Source organism: Aquarana catesbeiana, linkage group LG01 (assembly GCF_042186555.1).
Source record: "Aquarana catesbeiana isolate 2022-GZ linkage group LG01, ASM4218655v1, whole genome shotgun sequence".
Classification (NCBI taxonomy): Eukaryota; Metazoa; Chordata; class Amphibia; order Anura; family Ranidae; genus Aquarana; species Aquarana catesbeiana.
The window spans coordinates 383,231,563-383,254,244 of record NC_133324.1 but is presented as its reverse complement, the minus strand read 5'-3'; the positions used below and the strand labels follow the sequence as shown (position 1 = coordinate 383,254,244).

The 22,682-nt window shown below is 43.7% G+C and overlaps 1 protein-coding gene across 2 annotated transcripts in view; it reads left to right on the top strand.

Annotated features, from left to right (window-relative positions):
• CEP78 (centrosomal protein 78) overlaps positions 1-22,682 on the top strand; it is a 109,622-nt gene that overhangs the window by 34,093 nt on the left and 52,847 nt on the right. The window contains exons 6-9 of one of the 2 annotated variants that reach the window (XM_073633885.1): positions 243-411; positions 2,544-2,657; positions 4,102-4,166; positions 12,981-13,077. In XM_073633885.1, the coding sequence (XP_073489986.1) occupies positions 243-411; positions 2,544-2,657; positions 4,102-4,166; positions 12,981-13,077 (445 nt within the window). Of the gene's footprint in view, positions 1-236; positions 412-2,543; positions 2,658-4,101; positions 4,167-12,980; positions 13,078-22,682 lie in introns of both variants that reach the window. The other variant, XM_073633875.1, reaches the window with a different exon arrangement.

Below are 22,682 nucleotides of genomic sequence, written 5' to 3'. Positions count from 1 at the left end.
CCATTGGGAAGGATTATATAGCAGGGAAATAGTGAAAAGCAGTGTATACGTGTATGTTTCTTCCCTGCTATATGACTGCTGTACTGTAAACCATCTTTCCAAAAATGGAATTGTGGTACGACTTCGCTGAATATTAAACTGGGCATGTGGCCCAGGTTATTATTATTTTTGTCCTCTAATTATAATGTGCAATGTATGATGTAGAACTGTATTATTTATTTTTGGTATTCTGTCAGCATCAGGCAACAAGGAGGCACAGTGAGGCCTGGGCAGAGAGCCTGAGGTATAGAAGACCCGACCTTGACTGTATGAGTGGATTGAGGCGAATCTCTCTCAACTGTAATACCCTTGTTGGTGATCAGGGAGCAAAGGCATTAGCAGAAGTACTTGCAGAGGAACTTTGGTTAAAAGGTAAGGACAAATGTAAATACATAAATATGAAGTCACAGCTAAAAGTGTCAGTAAACTCTGGTTTGCAAAAAAAAAAAAAAATCTATTTCAGTATGTATTTTTACCTCAAAAAAGGTGCATTGCAATGCCTTTTTGGCCTTTTTTTTTTTTGCTGTGTTCTGACTTCCTGTTAGAGGGTGGCTACATTCTCCGTGGTTTTACTGTATGTAGGAATGTAGACACCCTCTCTTGCTTGCTCTCAAGATGGAATGAACTAGGCACTATAGACTATGGCATTGATGGTATGCCTAGAGCAGGGCACATGACCTTTTAACTTACGTGCACTGCTCATTCCAAACAAGCAGATGTGGGGGGGGGGGGGGGGGATAGGAGAGGTTTTAGAGCTAATAGAGGATGTTACAAGGAAGAAAGATAGATTAGAGGACCATTCAGTAGTGGATGTGTATGGATATCATATTCTATCTTCCTGACAAGTCCACGTGCGTTGTGTATTAAATCATTGAAATTCAAAATTTACTTTAGTAGAAAGACTTGCAACTCAGCAGTCCAATTAAGCAGGCCATAGATTATGCAATTTCCTTTCTTTCCAACACGGGTGTAAGGAAAGAAAATGGCTTGATTTACATCAACACAATCGGTGTTGATGGGGAAATTTCTCCTGCAGCGCTATTGTATTTTGCTGGTGGGGAGCCTTCCCTGCTGGCAGAACACAATGATTAGTGTTGCCGATTTTAGCTAATGGGCTAATCGTTAAGGAAAAACCCGGCAGGCTGGTTGTACACAAGTGGCCGACTTTCAATTCTTGTATGGCTGCCCCAAAGGAATATCCAATCGCTAAAGCCAGACATGGAAAACCAGTAGTATCACGTGCAGCTGTTCTTCTGGAAAGAGTTGAGGGAAGATGAAAATATATGTATGTTAAAAAGTAATAAAAAAAAAAAAAAAAGAAAATAAGGGTATAATGTTGGGAATCTAAGGTCTAGTTTACACCAGATGCAGTCCAGTGCATTTTTTATTTGCATAAAAAAAAGCATGGACAGTGTTTAACATGGATTCCAATGGCCTGTAGTTCACACCCATGCAGTGTGTTCCAGTGCAGTAAACAAAAGTAGATCATATTGCATTTTCGTTGTATGGAATGCAGGAAAATGCACCAGAACACATATGTCCCCAATTGAAATGAAGGGGAAAAAGAGGGGGAAAAAATGCAACAGAAAGCATCAAAAACGCACCTGGAACACATCAAAAATGCGCATGAAAAACGCATCCAGAACACAGAAATTGTAGTGTGAACCAGCCCTTAATGGGAAGACCCATGTGCTAGAGTCAATATGATACTACAAAGACAAGAGACTAGTGGATCCCCCCCCCCCAGCCAAAGGCTCTATTCCAGACTGTAAAATATGCCATGGGATGGAAATGAAGTGCAGCCAGGATGGGTGATTACAACATTAAGGGCTTGTTCACACAAGTGGCTTAGGGCAGTTATTATTGGCAGTGGAGTGAGGTTTGAGCACCCCCTTAACCTAACACAGAGACCAGAGGGGGTTGTACACATGCACTTGATTGCTGTTGATCACTTTTTAGAGGGGTGGCAAGGACTGCTGCCAATGTAATGCTGCATTCACATTTGCGAATACCTGCTTGCATTCAGGGCCTTTCACTCGCATGTGATCATTGCTGGAGCAATTACATGCTAGTGGGTGCAATTGACTGTGAGAGCCAGCAAACTCCTATTGCTTTCAATGGGGCTGCCCACTCGCAGCTAATCAAAGAGACCCGTGCTGGGTTTCTCACAGCTGATCGTACACAGGGTACTTTTTCCAATGTGAACGCACTCTAAATGAGCCCCTTAATAGATTTGATATTCCTCCGATCTTTGATATGGATGAGGATTGATTGTTTTGTGTGGTTTACTCCTTTGCCTATAGTTCATAGTCATCCGGGTTTTATTTTATTTTGTTTTATTTTTGTTTTTTTATATTTTTTTCCTGGGGTGGCTTCTAATTAAAATATCTAATATTCATCCATGTGACTAATTTAAGAAACATCCGTGTGACTAATATAAGTAACAAAGTGATATTTGTTGCCTGTCTAAATTATCTCTTTGATAATACTTTCTCTCCTCCTAGCACTAGATGTGCGACAATGTGGAATAACCAATGAAGGGGCAAAGGCTTTCCTCCATGCTTTGCAGACCAATACTACTCTGATGATTTTGGATGTAAGAAAAAACCCACTTATTGGTATGACAACTTACTTACAAGTACAAAAAGTTGCAATGGGGAGAAAATCAAAGCATAATATAGAGGTTATCATTTGTAAATCAAGAAAGTTCTAACCAAACTAAATCTGGAACCAGCTTTGTAATCTGAAACAGTTTCTGTTTTTTAAATCAGTTTATTCAGTTTGTTCTTACCAAATTTGTGTATGCTGTAGCGCTGGTTCACACTGGTGCGAGAATTGCACAACAAGGGAAATCGCATTATTTTCGATGGTGCCAGTTCACATCAGTGTAACTCTGGTGCAATTTTTGAAAAGGTTCCTTTGATCCTTTGGTGCAATTTCAGTGCAGTTTCTCTCCATTAAATATTCTAACCACATCCATCGTCACATCAAGGTTGCACTATATAATTGCTTTGAAAATCGCATCAAAAGTGCATCGCAGTAGTGTGAACCGAGCCTAAATTTAGAGTTTTCGTTTAACTGTAAAGAAAGACTCTACTAATTTCATGTAATTTTTTTTTTCAGTGTTTAATCTGATGTTTTAATTATGGTTTTACTATGTATATACAATCTTTGTTTTGCAAATACATTTGAACTTTGAATACACAGCAACGGTTTGCCATAGTGCTATGAGAGAGCACAGCAGGTGTGTCATTTTGGGCATTCTTTTTCTGATTGAATCTCTGTACAGAGAGGACAAGGTTAAGTTGCTGCTCTGAGTGTGTGTAAATTTCAGCTTTAGCTGCTGAGCTCTGTAAAAGTCATTTTACAAGAGGTAGTAGAGAAAAACTGTAAATATATAAATAACAGACCCTAATGCTAAGTATATGAATGCAAAATATTGAAATGCAGTATATCACAAAAAGGATAAGTTCGGGCTAAAACTAACTGTGCTTAAAATATCTCCCACCCACCTTCTAACGCCTATACTAACTACCCTGTAAAAGGTAGATGCATAAACTTACACTATCTATTCTCAGAGCGCTCTGGTCCAGTTATGTGATCTCCTCAGCCTCCAGCTTCAGGGGACAGGAGAGAGCACTGACAATGGATGGAATGCATGGGCGGTGACATCACACATTGGCTTACAATGGAGCATCTGTTGCCTACTGCCCTTCCTCACCCCTGAAGCTGGCCGCTGGGAACCCATCACTAGACCGGACCGGAGCACACTGAAAATGGGTAAGTATAAGCATCTTTTTTTCTACAGCGGGGGTCTCAAACAGGTGGACCTCCTACTGCTGCAAAACTACAAGTCCCATGAGGCATTGCAAGGCTGTCAGTTACAAGCATGACTCCCACAGTCATGAGACCCCTGTTCTACAGGGTACTTAGTATACTATAATTGATAGAAGGTGGGTGGGAGCAGTTTTAAGCTTAGTTACTTCCAGCCCAGGCTTCTACTTTAAGAAAGAAGGGAAAAAAATGTGCATATACTCATGTTTATTTCTGCTTTTACTTTAGATCATGAACTGCTGAAGACTGTCATTGAAAGAGTGTTACTGAATTCACATGACACAAATTCAGAGGTATGCATCTTAGATAATAAAATACAATTTAACAAGATTCCTCTTGCTTTAACATTTTTGAGTTGGGTTTTATGAACCCTGAAAATTCTTTTAGGACCCCTTCCCCCTTTTTTTCTGAATCAAAACCGCATGGAAAGTAGGTTATGTGGGTTCCAATGGTATAGTTCACAAGTGCAGTGTGTTTCAGTTCCAGAAAAAAAAAGTACGACATGCTGTTTTTTTCCTGCACAGGACTGTACTGGAATGCAGTAAATAGCATAAAAAAATACACTGGACCTCATTATAGTGAAAAAAACCCATCTGGAATGCATCTGGAAATGCTTAAAAAAACACAACAAAAATGCACTGAAACAAGTTAAATACACGCATGCAGAAACACATCCGGAACAATTCTGGAGGACGTTTTTGTGGCATGAATGGGCACTTAAGGCCTAAATGTACATACAAAAAAATACAAAATAAGCACGAGGGATATTACTTTCTTTTAGTATGATGTGTCCCTTGTGCCTTCTGTCTTTAGTTCAGTAGGAATCTGCCATCCTCCAAAGTCCGCCCCAGCGAGCCGCCATAATCTTTGAGTGTGGTGGCAGTCAATAGAACTGAGGAGCTGTCACAAGCTTTCATCAAGAAAGGGGGTGGACCTTTCACACATACACCTGTCCTCCATTCACAAATCACTTTTCATTCATAGAAACTATAGTAATGGCTTCTATGAATGGAGAAGCTGGCAGAAAGGGTATGCATGGTCAGGCACTATTGATGAGAGCCTGTGACAGCTCCTTAGTTCCATCAACTCACGCCGCTGTAATCTTACGGTGTGGTGCGGAGCTTCAGAAGCTGGAAATCTCTACTGAACTAGAAGACAGAAGCAGAAGGTACACATCACACTGAAAATAAGTAATGTTATTTTTTTTTCTTTTTTAAGTAAGCTTTACGAAAAATTTAACTTTGGAACAAAGGGCTAAAAATGTATAGGGTTGGTTTATTAACCAAGGCTAAAAGCTAGTGTATAAGGGAGCAGTATTACAATCTGTATATTGAGGTAGATTTGTTATGAGATCACAGCTTGATGAATGGTGGTTGTACACTGTGCAATAAAACTAAATGACCACTGTCAAGATTTGAAAAAAAAATCTAATTGGACATTGATCAAGCAAGACAAAAATGGCATGGCTGAGATAGTGTCAGTTTTGATCAACCCAAGTTGATTGGTCATGTAGGTTCAGCATCACATGTAGGCATTATCTAGAGCAGTCTCCATGGAAATGTAGCCTGCCTAGGATCACCCACTCCTCCAGACTAACATCCACCTATCAAGGCATTTTGATATTTTCAGAACTCTACCCTAGAGCCAGTCCATTCCTTGCATCAGTGCTATGACCGCTTGATGGGAATACTGAGGCAAGGTGCTGTGATGTTTTAAGGAAGCTATGTACAGTATCCTGCTGGCCCCTCCCAACAGCCAAAGTCTGCATTCTGTTGTGTAGAGGTGCACAGACAGGGCCACTGTTGAAAATCACGGGGCCCTTTACAGCTTACCTGATAGGACGCCCGTTCGGCCCCACCCTTTACCCTGCCTTAAAACAAAATGCAGTTTTGTCTTCAAATGGGGGGGCATACAGTGCAGCGGTTGTGGAAGTGATCGGGCGGCTTCAGAGCTGCTCGTATCATTTTCACATGAAACCCGGCACACACTCATGGCCACTGATCCTGGCCGGGAGTGTGTGTATGTGTTAAAAACACATGTTTGCAGCATGATCCTCGCTCCATTTTAATATAGCGCTGAGACTAAAGTGATTAAAGGGGAGTTGAGGGGGGGCGGGCAGCTCAGCTGCTCATTTCTTCTGCCCCCGAAAAACAAATCCGAAATGAAGAAAAAGTCCCCTTCAATGCTCTCACCTCCTGGGCCCCTCTGTTGACCTGTTGGGGCCAAGGAAAATGTAATAATACACACCCTTGAGTAAGTAGAAGCAGGGGTATAATTTAGTAAGCCCTATTTTTTTTATTTGGAAGAAATGAACTATAAAGCTGCCCGGGCCTCCCTGTTGAGCTGATCATGCCAGGGACCTGTACAACCAAACCAGTTGTACTGCCTTATCAGCAGTCTTGAGCACAAAGACAGAGTGAATACGTCACTGAGTCTGAAATAAGTTACTGTATGTAATGAAATGGAAAGGTTTTACATTTTATTAGCATGTAGATGGGGGTGGGAGGCAGAAAACAGGGAAGGCAAAAGGTAAGCAGATTAAACATCTGCTCTAAAGAAGAAGTTTGGAGTTAGGCAGACCATAGACGGTGTGAATTGGTTGCAGGAAGGAAATTTGCACGATTCCCCTATGAACAAAAACAGTGCTGACAGGGGAATCTCTCCTGGCGAGCAATTGTCTGCTCCCGGCAGGGGCAGGCGGGGCAGCCGCTAGCGATAATTACAAGTGAATCCAGGAGGCTGGTTGTACCCAAGTTTTACTGGGTACATTCAGCCTGCCCACACACACCTGCTGGACTGGCCGAGATTTGACGTGTCTATGGCCGGCCATAGTTAAAAAAATAAAATACATACTTGCCTCCATGCTGCAGCATCAGAGTCGCAAATTAAACATATATTTATCTTAAAATGGAGTTCCAGCCGTTTCTGTGTTTATTAAAAGTCAGCAGCTACAAAAAGTGTAGCTGTTGACTGTGGCCGCGCAGTCTCGGTTCTCTCCCTCACTTCTCCCTGGCGCCAACATCACTAGTGTGGGCACATGGCTGTGACAGATTGCGGCTTCACAGCAGGGTGTGCACTGTGCATGCGCGAGTCATGCTGCACATCCTGAAAGGGTGAGCAATCTTCTGGGACCTGTGACGTGTCCCAGAAGATTGCAGAGAAGGAGGGTTAGAGGAGAACTTCCGCTCGAGTTGCCTAGGCGGCGCGAGCGGAAGTGGGAGTTGGGTACCTGTCAAAACTAGGTACCTACCCCCCCTCCAAAAAAAAAATTACGTTCCAAAGGTGGCATGGGGGTTAGGAGTCCTTCAAGCAGAAGTTCCACTTTTGGGTGGAACTCTGCTTTAACTGTGTATCAGTTTAGTTTATGACTCCTGTGTTCCACTGCACCTCATGGGCGATCTCTCACAAAATGGGCATGCCCTGTCTTCTTTTTTGGAGTATAGTCCTGTGTGGTCACATACAAGGTGCTTGCCTTGGGCACTATTGAGCAGGGGACGTGCGGTGAGGTCAGTGGCTGGTGAGGCACTGGCTAGTATCAGAGCCAGATACCCACAGGTTACATACGCTGTGATCGTTAGAGCGAGAGCAATAATTCTTGCACTAATTCTCGCACTAGACCTCCTCTGTAACTCTAAACATGTAAAAAAATTTAAAGTGGTGCCTATGGAGATTTTTAAGTACTGAAGTTTGGTGCATTACCACAAGTGTGCGCAATTTTTTTTTTATATATTCATGAAACGGTTTGAAAAATTGCTGCGCAAATACTGTGTAACATAAAAAGTTGCGAGGACTTCAATTTTAATCCCTAGGTTGTCTGCTAAAACAATATATATAATGTTTGGGGTTCTCAGTAATTTTCTAGCAAAAAAATTATGATTATTACATTTTGGAGAGAAGTGTCAGAATTGGCCTGGGGTTAATTACCATAAATAATATACAAATAATTATTATATATTGTTTTTAAGGTAAGTTTCTATATTTTCAAAAACTGTACTCAAGCAGGTGGCTTAACGGATAAATTTACTGAAGTTTGAAGTTATAACTTCAAACCAGTAATTTCACAGTAAATAGATAAATAATAAATTATTGTCTTATAACATATAGTATAATAATATATGATTTAGCTTAATTATAACAGTACCTTTTCAGCAGCAGCAGATTATCATTCTCCCTCTTAACTGTGTGAAAAAAACATGGGATTGTGGGTAAATCTGATACTCATAAACCCATATTATTTCCTTCTAGTTAAGAGGGCTGGGCTGGAAGGGAGCTACATGCCCAATTCTATGACACTGCAGTGAGGGGCGTGCCTCCACTGCAGCATTTTTATTGGACAGCTGGGGCTAATGGTATTTTACCATTGGTCCAAGACTCCAAGGTGTCCATTGATCTCAGTGCCTCTGACAAGAAGTGTGGAGAGGCACTGTGAGCTCAACCTCTGTCTGCTGCAAACAGTGTGTGCCAGCTTCTATTTAAACTGGCGCTCTCTGTATTTAGCTTATGCAAGGCTGCCTAAGGAGACCTGTCTGCAGAACAATAGGTCGTAGGAGCGCCAAATATTTACCAGTGGTGGGGTAGGACTTAGGCTAACTACCCCCCCCCCCCAATGGGGTCTCTGTGACCTCAGGTTGCCAAGCTACGACCCTTGAAGCTCGATTTTTATTTATTTATTTATTTATTTTTTTTTATGTTCATGGCAGGTGAGGCTCTCCCCTGACTGCACGTCCCTGCTATTGAGAAGCATATGTTATCCATTATGTTAGGAAGGGTAGTCTAGTCATATGAAAAAAGGAAGACACACATAAAAGAGATAAGAAAGGCTGCGCACCCCGGAATTGAATTAAAGAAAAATAATTTTCCCCATGGGGCTTTAAAACAGCAATGCACATAATGAAAGGAAGTTCTTAATAGATGTATAAAAAGTTTTATCCAATATCATGGTTTGAAGTACAGTATAGAGAATCATCTGGTACAGTAACACACATCTTATTCCCCAGTGCAGTAACAAACACATATTAATACACATAATTAGGTTACATAATGTTACATAAATAGCAAGCCCCGACGCGTTTCGACCTGTATATGGTCTCTTCAGGGGGACAGTTGTATCTAAAAAAGAATTACATAAATTAAATTCAAATAGATAAATATATATATTATTGTGCATCACTTGGATTAAACCAAGATAATGAGTCTTTACCGCTAAATGGTGGAATGGGTGTTCTCTAGTCCAGGATATGTGCTGCGGGCCAATGGAAACACCGGAGGGCTCGGGGGGCCACCCTCACTCTCCCAGGAGAGCCAGCCTCAAGGGGCTTACAAGGAGCCACACTTAGCGCGCCCCCCGGGAGGGGAGATGAGGGGGAGGAGCCCACACCTGCAACAGAAACCCAAGAATAGCCATGTATTATTTAGAGGAAGTTTGATAATTAACTTGGTAATGTACTGAGTGTTTCCAATTTGTCTATGTGGAGACTGGCGTTGGATAGGATTTTTACTATGTAAATATATTGAAATGTTAATTCCATTCCATAAATGTAATCGATAAGATTAAATGATCGTGTGATCCAACAATGCAGTGGTATGGTAGGTCTATTATACTATTGTAATGGATAGGTAAATAAGAAAGATAGAATGGGTGAAAAAGAGGGAAAAAGATGTGTGTGTGAAAAAAAAAAAAAAAAAAAAAAAAAAAACACAGCAACAGCGATAGCCTAAATGGAGAGGAGTGCATTGTGTGGTGGAGAATGGTGTGAATGAGGTGGTGCATGGTGTGGTAACATGACATGGTGCTTGCTGGGTGCCTACTGTGTGAAAACAAAAATGAAAAGTAAACTAAAAAAAGTCTAAAAATAAGTGAAAAGCCAATCAAAATGTGAAAGTGTGTATGTAGGATGGTGGAGAGTGCTGTGTGGAATGAAGGTGAAATAACAAAAAGTTTACCTTATCAGTTGTATAAATCGTGTAGGCTGGAGGTAATGTTGGACTTGTTGATAGATTCAATGTGATAAGTTTGGTGGCGATCATGCAAAAATAAGGGCTCTAGTGTAGAAAGAACCTGGCAGCAGTAGCATTCATCCTGGCCTGTAGGAGATCATGATCTGATTATCAGGCCTCCAGTCTCCCTTTATATCCAAATTCAGGCAAATGGGATAATCATGTGCAGGTGCAAACCCCCCACCCACACCGCCCCCAAGAAAAAAAAAAAAAAAAAAAAACCCGGAGGGATTGGCGCTGGAACCGCTGATGGAGCGGCCCCTGTGTGGCTCCCTCGGCGTCCCGGAAGGCCTACAGGCCCCGACCACTGTCGTCATCTCCGCCGCAATGCGCGTGACGTCATGACGTTGTGCGCAAGCCGGGCCCTTACAGGCATGCGCACTCCGTCAAACGTCCGGAGATGAACACGGGACGCCGCCGGCAGGATAGAGCTCACCTTAACTGCAGCGGTGAGCAAAAAAGGGGGCACGCAAAGGAATTCGCATGCCCCCCCCTTTTCCTGCCGGGAAGCCGCGAGGGGTCAGACTCACCCCAAGAAGGGAGAGGAGGCACCACCAACACCCGCCAGTCCAAAAAATGGCCCTCAAAACAAAAACAAAAATACTGGGGATGGTGTCAGTAGGACATGAATGACTGACTTCATGGGATCACCAACATAGCACACAGCAAATGTTGATGGTCTGGTATGTTTTTTGTTTATTTTGCATTTTTAACATTTTTTACATTTTTTACATGGGCTGTGTGTTGGTTCCAGGTCCCCACGTTCCTGCATCGAATGTCAGTATGAAAATAGATAGAATATAAATAAAGTTTGTCAACAATTGCCATATAAGGCAATTGAATATCATGCAGTGTGGGGGTCTAAGTTAGATTCCCCCTCATGCATGGGATTGTTAAAAGTTAAAAGTTTTGTTTTCACACAGTAGGCACCCAGCAAGCACCATGTCCTGTTACCACACCATGCACCACCTCATTCACACCATTCTCCACCACACAATGCACTCCTCTCCATTTTAGGCTATCGCTGTTGCTGTGTTTTTTTTTTTTTTTTTTTTCACACACACATCTTTTTCCCTCTTTTTCACCCATTCTATCTTTCTTATTTACCTATCCATTACAATAGTATAATAGACCTACCATACCACTGCATTGTTGGATCACACGATCATTTAATCTTATCGATTACATTTATGGAATGGAATTAACATTTCAATATATTTACATAGTAAAAATCCTATCCAACGCCAGTCTCCACATAGACAAATTGGAAACACTCAGTACATTACCAAGTTAATTATCAAACTTCCTCTAAATAATACATGGCTATTCTTGGGTTTCTGTTGCAGGTGTGGGCTCCTCCCCCTCATCTCCCCTCCCCCCCCCCCTCCCGGGGGGCGCGCTAAGTGTGGCTCCTTGTAAGCCCCTTGAGGCTGGCTCTCCTGGGAGAGTGAGGGTGGCCCCCCGAGCCCTCCGGTGTTTCCATTGGCCCTCAGCACATATCCTGGACTAGAGAACACCCATTCCACCATTTAGCGGTAAAGACTCATTATCTTGGTTTAATCCAAGTGATGCACAATAATATATATATTTATCTATTTGAATTTAATTTATGTAATTCTTTTTTAGATACAACTGTCCCCCTGAAGAGACCATATACAGGTCGAAACGCGTCGGGGCTTGCTATTTATGTAACATTATATAACCTAATTATGTGTATTAATATGTGTTTGTTACTGCACTGGGGAATAAGATGTGTGTTACTGTACCAGATGATTCTCTATACTGTACTTCAAACCATGATATTGGATAAAACTTTTTATACATCTATTAAGAACTTCCTTTCATTATGTGCATTGCTGTTTTAAAGCCCCATGGGGAAAATTATTTTTCTTTAAGGGTAGTCTAGTCATTTTACATGCCTATAATGTTGTCACTGTGGGCAAGTCCTTCCAGGAGTCTGGATTGGTTGATGGCTTAGGACAGGCACTCAACAAACTGGACGGTTTACTTTAAGACCCCTTTCACACTGAAGGTGCTTTGCAGGCGTTTTAGCGCTAAAAATAGCACCTGTAAAGAGCCTCTCAAGCCACCCCAGTGTGAAAGCTTGAGTGCTTTCACACTGGGGTGGTGCACTTGCAGGACCGAAAAAAAAGTCCTGCAAGTAGCGTCTTTGGGACGGTGCGGGAGCCTAAACCACCCCTGCCATTGAAATCAATGGACAGCACTGCGCTGCTGCTGATGCACTTTGCAGGTGATTCGGCGGTGCTGTCCATTGATTTTTTTGTATTGCTTTTAACCTCTTGTTAACCCCTTTTGGGGTTAAAAGCACCCCACTACCCGCCCGCACAGCGCCGGTAAAGCGCTGCTAAAACTAGCGGCGCTTTACAGCTAACACGGCCCGATCCCCAGTGTGAAAGGGCTCTAAATGAGGATTTTAAGTACTGCAGCAACCCCCAAAACAAGTCTCAAAGCCAAACACCCAGAATGGAAGATGCGGCCATTAATGTCAATGCTGCATCGGTGTGAGTGTTACTAAACCAATCAAGGGAATATGAAGGGATGGGGCCAAGAGTATAATTCCATGGACTGTTTTATAAAAAAAAAACAAAAAACAAAAAACAAAAAAAAAAAACAACCTTATGGCTTGCATACAGTTCTAGGAACACTTGTGACTCCACACTACCCACACAGAGCCCACACTTTGAAATTTGAAAAGTTGAAAGTGTTCATCGTGCTGTAGGCATCAGTAGAAAAGAAATTGCCTGATACGTTATCTGTCTCTTCTATTTTGTATTTGGTCTGTGTTTATCTTTTTATTTTTATTTTTTTTTTCTTGATGTGTGAGGTTTGTACTAATGTTTATATGGTTGCTGCTGCTTTATCTGTTTTTAAATGGCACTTTAAGCACACACCACTTTACACTGTCTGCTTTTTTTACCAAGACTTGATGCTGTGTGTTCACTATGCCATTGATTGCTATTTCAACTGCCTGAACTTTAATGTAATGTCTACAATCTAGCATTTTGAGCGTTTTTATTGTGAACTATGATGTGCTCCCTTGTTCCTTTTTTGGTTTTATTTAAATTTTATACATTCTTGTTTTCTAACAGTACAAATGGTTTACTTCTCCATCTTCAAAAGGATCAAAAATCAGAAGACCCTCCAGCCTGCGAAATGGTCTGAAAGGGAAGAATACGATACGTATTGGTATGAACATACTTTTCAATGGACATAAAAGGTTAAGTGACCATGATCTGCTAAAGGGGAGTAGCTGACCTTTCCCTTCCACATAGGTCACATGACTAAATGCCTTCGCACAATGCTAAATACCTTCTGAATGGTGCCCGTGCTGAGTGTCAGAGCTCCTGTGTTCACAATGCATCAGGCAGGCTGCCCGTCCTGCTTGGGACCTGGAAGCAAGTGGAGATCACTGAAGTAGTGGTGTTTACTTTAGTGATTTCCTCTTATGTAACAACTGCTTGGAGTGCAGACAAGGACAGCGCTCGTCCCAGCTCTAGGCATCTATCTAATGGAAAAGGGAAAATTCCTGGAAGTCGCACATCTCTGCAAAACCCTGTAAGAATGTGTATGACCGCCTCAACTTGGGGATCCAACCAGGCCATTCCGCCAAGCTCCACGGGCAGAGTAAAACGTGTTGGAGGCATTGCCTGGCTGGAGCCCGGGTTGAGGCTGTCTTACACATTCTTACGGAGTATTGCAGAGATATGCGACTTCCAGCACTTTTCCCTTTTCCATTAGATGTCCAGCAAAAATGTTTTAGCTTTTGGATGGAGAGTTTATTATTATTTGGAACTCCTTTAGAGAGATTTCCACTGTCTTTCTGTCCCACTGATAGCCGTTTCACCAGACAAGAAATGAGGTATAGGAAGAACATTTTTTTTTTTCAAATGTAGAGTATGGAAAGGCTAGAACCTCTGTCAGCAGTTTAACTCCCATCTGTTTCCCTGTTGTAGATTTATTTTTCCTGACTTCCTGTCTGGTGAAACCATTGCTTACCCATATTTTGATTTGCATTCCTTATACAGATATGTAGAAGCTCCCTCTAGTGGTCTTTTATTTTATTTTTTATTTTTGTTCTTAAAGTGAATGTGATTTGAATCTGCTGTAATAGGACAGCCTTAAAGCCCATTTCCGCTGTTCTGGTTTGCCCTTTGTTTTTGAAAGAAAGCAAACTGCAAATGAATGGTAAAGAAAAGCATGTAGCATTGTATTTAATCACAGTTTCCATCTTTGCTTTGCTCTGTGGCAGGTAGTTTAGAAAAATGTATTTAGCAGTTTTCCACACACTTTTCCGAAAATGCATACATTATGGTTCTAATTAGTCTATCATGCAAACTGTAAGGCCTCGTTCACACCATGGTGCAGAGACGTCAGTTTTTCTGCACGCATTCTGCAAGGGCACCAAAAAAACTATTTGTTCTCTATGTGCCCTGTTCACACCACAACGTGCAGATTTTTTTCTGCGCAGAAATCTGCAATGTGTATGCAGTTTTCTGCACATGAAAAAAAATGACATAACAACAACATTGGTGCGAACAGGGCACATAAGTGTCGGTTCACACAGGGGCGGTACGACTTGCAGGTCGCCTCACTGAAGTCAATGTATATAAGTCTGTATGTAGTATAGAAGTCAATGCAAGTCGCCTGAGGTTGCCCCAGAAATACTACAGGAACCTTTTTCTAAGTCGGAGCGACTTGCGTTGCTCCTATTAGAATGGTTCCGTAGTACAGAACGGGAGGCGACTTGTCAGGCGGCTAGGTCGCCTGACAAGTCGCCCCTGTGTGAACCGGCACTAACTGTTGTGCATGAAAACTGATGTCAACGAGCATGAAAACTGATTTCTCTGCATGTGAAATCTGTGCGGTTTTCCCTTCAGTTCCCATCAGTTTTTTTTTCCAAATAACATTTTATTTTGTTATTAGCTTTTACATTACAAAAAGAGGTGTAAAGAAAAAATACAATTCGTGATATAAATCAGTTTTACAAGCATACATGGAATATTTCCTTTAGTATATTCTAAAACAGTTGCGGTTACTTGTCTAACAGAGTTCTATCTGCATGTTAATATCACATGGTAAGAAATAACGTCTTATATAAGATAATAAGAGTAGCAAAGGTAGTCAGAGGGAAGAGTAAAGAAATAGAAAGAATAGGGAGAGAAGAGGGGAAAGGTCACCAGAGTAGCTCATTTACCTGTTATGAAGGGTCCTCCCGAAGGTGCCACAGCCCCCAGACCTTGTCGTGGGCGTCCAATCTGTCCTGCATCCTGGCCGTCATTTTCTCCATCAACTCCACATCTTTAATTCTAGTATACAGTGCCTCAGGGGTAGGGGAAGATCTCTTTTTCCAATTTAATGCGATAAGACAACGTGCAGCCGTAAGAATATGGCGCACTAATTTCTTGTTGGTTTTGGAGATCTTTAGTGGGGATAAGCCTAATAGGAAGAATATGAGGGTCATAGGGATTGGTATTCCTAAAATATTGGTCAGCAACTGCTGAACCTCTTTCCAGAAGGTAATGATTAGTGGGCATCCCCAGTAAATATGGAGGAGGGTGCCCCTAGCACCCAGGCACCTCCAACAGCGATCTGAGCTGGCAGGGTAAATGGCATGGAGTACATCTGGGGTCATGTACCAGATGAAAATTATTTTGTATGCGTTTTTCTTTATATAGTGTGCAGAGTGAGCTCTTTGCTGCCTGAGACCATATCACCTGCCATTGTTCCGTGGGGATATCCTCTTTGAGGGCTTTCTCCCACTTAATCATGTAGTGATGCTTACCTTTTGTGTCCAGTGAGTAAGCATTTAATATTTTATAAATGTCAGAAATTAATCCCTTCTGGGCCAAGCCAGTTAAGACCAGGTTTTCAAAGGGGGTTAGGGGGGCGAATTGCAGGTCAGGAGCTATGGTCAAGGCATAGTGGCGAATTTGTAGATAGCTCTAAAATGCCTGGCGAGGCATATCATACTTAGCTTAAAGTTCAGAGAAGCGTAACAATTTACGTGTTCTAGGATCTATTATATTCCCGTAATGAAACAAATTCCGCGATGACCATGGATAAGACATTTGATGTGTGAGGCTATCTGGCACCTTGGGATTATAAATGAATGAAGTCATAAGCGATTTTTCGGAAGAGAGGCCATGTAAAGTCTGCAATGCGCGCCAGAGCCGGCGAAGTTGAGACATAGATCCTAGTAGATGCTCGGGGGGCACCTCCGCGTCCGCACACCAAAGCAAGCTATTAGGGTGGGTCAGGGCTAGCCAGATCTTCTCAATTTCCGTCCATTTATTGTAGGACCTCTGGGTAGACCACGATATTGTAGCTCAGATTTGAGCAGCTTGGTAATATTTAATTAGGTTTGGTAACGCAAGGCCACCATCTGAGCGAGCTACCATAAGGACTGATTGGGGTAATCTATGTCTTTTGTATTTCCAAACAAATTTAAGTATGTCTGATTGGAGTTTTCTCAGGTGTTTGTAGGGAACCGGAATAGGTAACGTTTGGAACAGATAAAGTATCTTCGGGAGGATCGTCATTTTAATCGACGCGATCCGGCCTAAGAGGGAGAGGTGATGTTTTTTCCATCATAGGAGCATGGATCTAATGGAGTGGAAGGGGGGGGGGAGTTTTCCTGATAGAGGGTGGCAAATTTTGGGGTAATGCGTATTCCCAGTTATTTTAGGGATGCAGTTTTCCAATGGTAGGAAAAATTGACCTGTACGTGCGTAATTTCCGCTTCAGGGATATTTATTGGGAGGGCTTTTGATTTGGACGTATTAATTTTGTAGCCCGAGAGGGCCCCGTACCGGTCTAACTCAGTATGGAGATTTGGGAGGGATATTCTAGGTTGTGTCAGGGTAAGAATGATGTCATCAGCAAATAGTGAAATTTTAAACTCTCTTCCCCTGACTGATATACCGCGAATATCCTGGTTGCCTAGGATAGTGGCTGCCAGCGGTTCCACACATAATGCAAATAGCAAGGGTAAGAGAGGACACCCCTGCCGAGTGCCATTAGTAACAGAGAATGAAGGGGAGAAAGCAAAGGGGGTCTTAACCTGAGCAGTGGGGTGTGAATAAAGATGCAGGATTGCTCGTAGGAAGGGGCCCTTCAACCCTACATGTTGCAGCGTGGCGAACAGGAAGGGCCAACCAAGACGGTCAAAGGCCTTTTCGGCATCCAGGCTAAGGAGCAAGGACGCCGAGTCCTCCCTGTTCGCCACGTCCACCAGATCAATCACCTTCCTGGTATTGTCTCCTGCTTGTCGAAGCCCACCTGGTCCATATGAATAAGGGAGGGGAGGACCACGTTCAAGCGGATTGAGAGTAGTTTCGTAAAAATTTTTAAATCTGAGTTTAAGAGAGCTATGGGTCGATAATTGGCACATAGGACAGGGTTGTCCGGTTTGGGCATAAAAGTGATGAAAGATCGTTGCATGTCCACAGGACATGGCACAGGAGTATCCCGGAGAAAAGCGTTAAAAAGTCTGCACATATATGGGAGTAGGAGGGGAAGAAAGGTCTTATAGTACTCGTATGGTAGTCCGTCTGGACCCGGGGATTTGCGGGACGGTAAAGATTTAACAGTGAGTTCTATTTCTTCTTCTGTGATTGGGGCGTTTAGAGCTTCTAAATCTGTAGCTTGGAGACGAGGGACACCACTCTGTTCAAGATATTGGTGCAATTTAAGGGAGAGCTCTGGGGAGGCGGGGTTACTGGGGATGTCAGGATTATTGTAGAGGTCTGTATAGTCTGCAAAGGTGTGGGCAATGTCTTTGGGATGGGATAGCAGACAACCTGATTTATTCTTAATCTGGTGGGGTGTGGAGTTAAGGTAGTTGTCACGTAGCTTTTTCGCCAATAGAGAGTGTGCCTTATTTCCTTTATCATAGTATATTTGTTTTAGCCTAAGTAAAGCTTTTTCTACCTGACCCAGTGCAAAATCACTTAGGGTCGCCCGTAGTTTAATGATTTTCTTGAGCAAAGATAAGGTTGGGGACAATTGTAGTCGGTTTTCTAGGACCTTTAGTTCCTGCTCGGTTCGGAGTTTTGTGGCTAGTGTGTCCTTCTTCATGGCTGAGGACAGAGCTATGCATCTACCCCGGATGACCGCCTTATGGGCTTCCCAGAGTGTGTGTGGGGGAGATGTCTGGGGTGTTATTTTCCATAAAGTAAAATTTTAAGGCTGAAGATAATTCCGTGGTCGATGGGAGGTGTTGGAGGAGAAAAGTGTTTAGTCTCCAATTGTAGGGCCTGGGATTAGGAGATCCCAGGTCCAAAGTGAGCAGGATGGGGGCGTGGTCAGACCAGGAGATCGGGAGTATTCGGGCTTCATGTACTATTCTAAGAGTAGAATTATTAACAAAAAAGTAGTCGATAAGGGAATGAGTTCTGTGGGGTGCTGAATAGAAAGTGTATTGCCGATCGCCCGGGGGGAGGACCCTCCAAGCATCAAACAGAGCAAATCTTCTAGAGAGTTGGCAGAAGAGCTTCGAGTCTCTGAGGGCTCGAGCCGACAGTGCCCGGGGGCTCACCACGTGGCGATCAGCAGTCACGGAATGGGTTAAAGTCTCCCCCCACCACTAAAAGCCCGTGATCAGACCGAAAAAGGCGGGTGAACAGTTTAGAGAGGAATCTATATTGTTTGACATTCGGCGTGTATAGAGCACACAGAGTGACTTCCCGGGTCTGCCACAGTCCCCTAAGAATGACAAAATGGCCGTGTGGATCACTATAGTGGCTTGAATATATGACGGGGACCCCTGTTTAATGAGTATGGCCACCCCTGCACATTTATGTGGTCCCGAGGAGAGATAGCTTTGGGGGAATTGCCTGGAAGCAAACGCGAAGGTGCCCCCTTTATCAAGGTGCGTCTCTTGGACAAATATGATATCTGCGCCTGATTGTTTAAATTCCTTCAGTGCCAGATGCCTCTTTTTATTAGAATTTAAACCGTGGACATTTAAAGAGAAAATCTTAGCCATGGTATCAAATAAAGGGAGGGGGGGGGGGGAATGTTTTACCTGATGCGGAGATGACGGTCTCGGAGCCAGGAGCTAGGAGCGGACACACCTCGGGAGGAGATCCAGGCAGGTTCCGTGATCCACGCGGGGAACCACACAGTGACGGAGGGGAAAGAAAGAAAGAAGAAGAAGCTGGAAAAGAAAAACATAGGTTAATACAAAACAAACCAAAACAGATCAAGATAGATCTTTTCACCTGACCTTGGGAGGTTGTTAGACCTAGGTCAGTACGGTTTTCCAAGGATCCACCCAACCCTGATCCGAAAGGATGGGCCAGGTGGATGCAGGGGAGCCCTAAGTTGGTCATGTAACAAATTTATATCAAAACTACTGTGATTGTAATCACTTAACTAGGGGAGGGGTGGGTAAGCATGGAAGCTCCTACTCTCTCAAGTCTTGTCCGAGACATGCCCATAAAATAGATCAAAAATTAAAACTGGGGCAGGGAAAGGGGGACTAAATAAACTAAAATGTCCAGGACAGATCCGTCAGCCTTGTAGAATGGCCGTACAGTTCTTTAGTAGAGCACCCAAAAGGAGGGAATGTGATCAGTTCAGCCATTCCTGGGTTTAGCACCCTTGCGGGGGGTGCCCGCTTTCTGGGAGCGATTAGAAGGAGGAACCTTCTGCCAAATTGTAGGCGGTTGGGGTGGCGTAGCTACCAAGTCCCACTCCGGAAGCTGGGGGATAGAGATCCCCAAAACATCACAAAAGTTATTTAGATCCTCTGGGTAACGGTGAACAGAAGATTTGCCTTGGTGTTTAGCTGTGAGGCTGAAGGGAAATCCCCACCGATAAGGGACATTTTCTTCTTGAAGTATGTGTAATAGAGGTTGTAGGAGTCTGCGTTTCTGCAGGGTTATCCATGAAAGATCTGGGAATAGTTGCAGCTGGACATCCTGGAAAGTTACCCTGCGTGCCAGGCGAGCACGCAGGGTAACTTCAGGGGATAGGAACTAATCCTACAGATAATGTCCCTTGGTTTGGAGGTGGGATTCTTGGGGAGGAGGGCTCAGTGTGCTCTGTCCATTTCAATGCGTTTAGTTAGAGGCTCGCCTAGAAGGTTATCAAATACATGTTGCAATGTGTTGTGTATGTCCTCAGGGCCTTCCGTCTCCGGGACTCCTCTCACCCGTATGTTTCTGCGCCCCCTGTTATCTAAGTCCTCTATGTGACGTTGCATGTCCCTTAGCAGGGTACGATGATCCGCTCCTTGGAGTTGGGTCGTGTGGACTGCTAGTTTAGTCTCTTGGATTTCTTCTTCGGCTATTTCCACCCTGTCTGCCAGGTGTTTAATGCCTGATTGTAGTATCTGTATTTCTGAACGACAAGTAGACTTTACGTCTGCTATCAGCTGTTTAAAATCTTCTTTGGTAGGCATTGCCTGTAGATACGAATACCATTCCGCAGGAAGTGAGTGGGGTTGGGCTGGTAGTAAGGTTTGCTGCGGTAAGAGTTGGTGAGGTGATTGCTGCCGAGACTGCGAAGCAGCCTTGTCCTGGGGAGGACACAGTGACCCCGAGGTCATGTTCCATGAGTCTCCCCAGGGCTGTACCTGGGTAGGTGTGGGGGCCCTCACAACCTCCAAGCCATAGCAATGAGGGGCAGGTGATTGCACCTTCTGTGCGTAAGTGGCGGAGTGTGCAGCCTGTTCCCTAGAAGAGCCTAGGGTCTGTGAGAACAACAGTCTCTGGGCTTTAGGTGGGGGTGAATCAGGTGCGGAGACACTGGAGGCCGCAGGAGTCTCATCGGTTCCTGGGGGGGTGTTGCTGGCCGGGTACATTGGGCCTGGCAAGGCTGGAAAGTCCGATGATATATCGGAGGAGGCCGGGGATCTGGGGCCATCTCCTGGTATGCAGGGATCCGAAGCCGTCCTCAGCAAACGAGGAAAGGCATCAGAGCATTGGGTGTAGTGAGGGGGAGGGGGGCCGAACATGGCGGACTGAGGGCCATGCGGCGAGATCCCAGGCAGGGCAGAATGGAGGGGACTCACCGCTCCTGATGAGGAGGATATGCCCAGGGTGTCCAGCGGAGCCAGCGGGGGGACCCTCTGGGGTCCGGCTCACATCCTGATCTGGCTGGGAGAGCAGCGTGGAGTTCATGGAGCGGGCCGCCGAGGCCTCCAGCGCCATATTGTCTGCGCCGCCGGGAGGCATGTCTGTCAGCGGAAAGAAGGACCGGAGGTCCGACCAAGAGCCGGGCGGGGGTTGCAATGATCCCCGGGCTTTGGCGGATCGAGTGGCTTTAGATCTGCCCATGTAGATGTAGTTAAATGTCCCCAATTTAGCCTTTAGTCACGGGCTGAGAGAGAGCAGGCGAAACAAGCTTCCATCGAGGTCGGCTTCCGGTCACGCCCCCCCTCCCATCAGTTTTAATGCACGCATGGTGTGAACAAGACCTAACAAAAGTGCATCTATAGCTTTTTTTTTTTTTTCTTTTTTTTTTTTATAGATTTGGGAAGGATTATAACCTTATCTAATTTTTACTGCTTTCTTTCCCCGTTGGGGAGATTCTTCCTTTCTAGTTTTCCTGGTGATCATTGTTGCCAAGACAGCAAGTGCTGGGAAATCTAAAATTTTGTTGTCGCTATTCAAAAGTTGAGGGTGTATCTTCCAAGGGGGACAACTGTTCTGGTGACAGCTTTTTAAGAGGAGCATTCCTCTCACTTTATTGAGATTTGCTCTCACTTCCTTTTGTGTCTCTAGGACAGGAAGCACTGGGTTTTAAACCCTATTCATTCTATCCAAAACTAACCAAATCATTTTGAACATATATACATTTTAATGGAGTGCCGTGTCAGTCCTAGCTTTTTATATGTATATTCCAAATCTGTTCAAATTCACTTTAGATGTTTAGATGTCCATCTTAAAAGCAGGTGATCTCAAGCAGAGGTATCTCCATAATAGGATTTCTGAGAGGCTGTCAGATTTTTTTTTATCTATACAGGCTCTACCACAAACTGTATCATCCATTTGGGGTGGACTGGGTGTTTAGGGTAAAGATGTACATCTTAATGTGTCTGTCTTTGCACCTGTTTTTGTATTCCTACCAGTCCCAAGTCTTACTCTGGACTTTCCTTGATTTTCATTGTTTCTTTAGCTTTAGATAAATAGTCATTATTGGAATTATTGAAGTAAAAAAATAAAAAGAACAATTTTGTGTGTATGGGTATGGTAGCGGCAAGGAGGTAGTGCTGGGTCAACTGCAGGGGACTAAAGGACATCTATGCCTGAATTCTCTCTGGGGTAGTGGCTTACACTGGGAGACAGCTGATTGGAGGAAAGGAACACACCCCCTCTGCACAGAAGAAGGAAGATACTTTCAGAGCTGTGCTGTGACAAGCCAAGCTCTCTGCTAATCTGTTTATAGCGACCTCCCACAACACACTGTTTCAGTTGCTTTTATCTCCCATCTCAGAGAACTTGTCAGAAGTTATCATGCTGATAAGAGAGGAACGAAAAAGAAGAAACATGGGACTTAGGGCTTTGGAGAGAGATAAGTAAACACTACAGATATATGTGCATAGGTCAGATTTTCATGAATCGGGTTTACATCCACTTTAATCACTTACCAACCGCTTACCGCAGATGTACTGTGGTAGGTCCGCTCTATTGCACAAAACGACGTACCCGTACATCATTTCAGGCAATAGACACCGGGGCGTGTGCGCACACGCTGATTGGACAGAGGGGGAGCCAGTCAGCAGGTCCGGTGTGCCCGACATCTGCTGGCTGCCCGCGATCGTTCCCCAGAGGGATAGAATGACA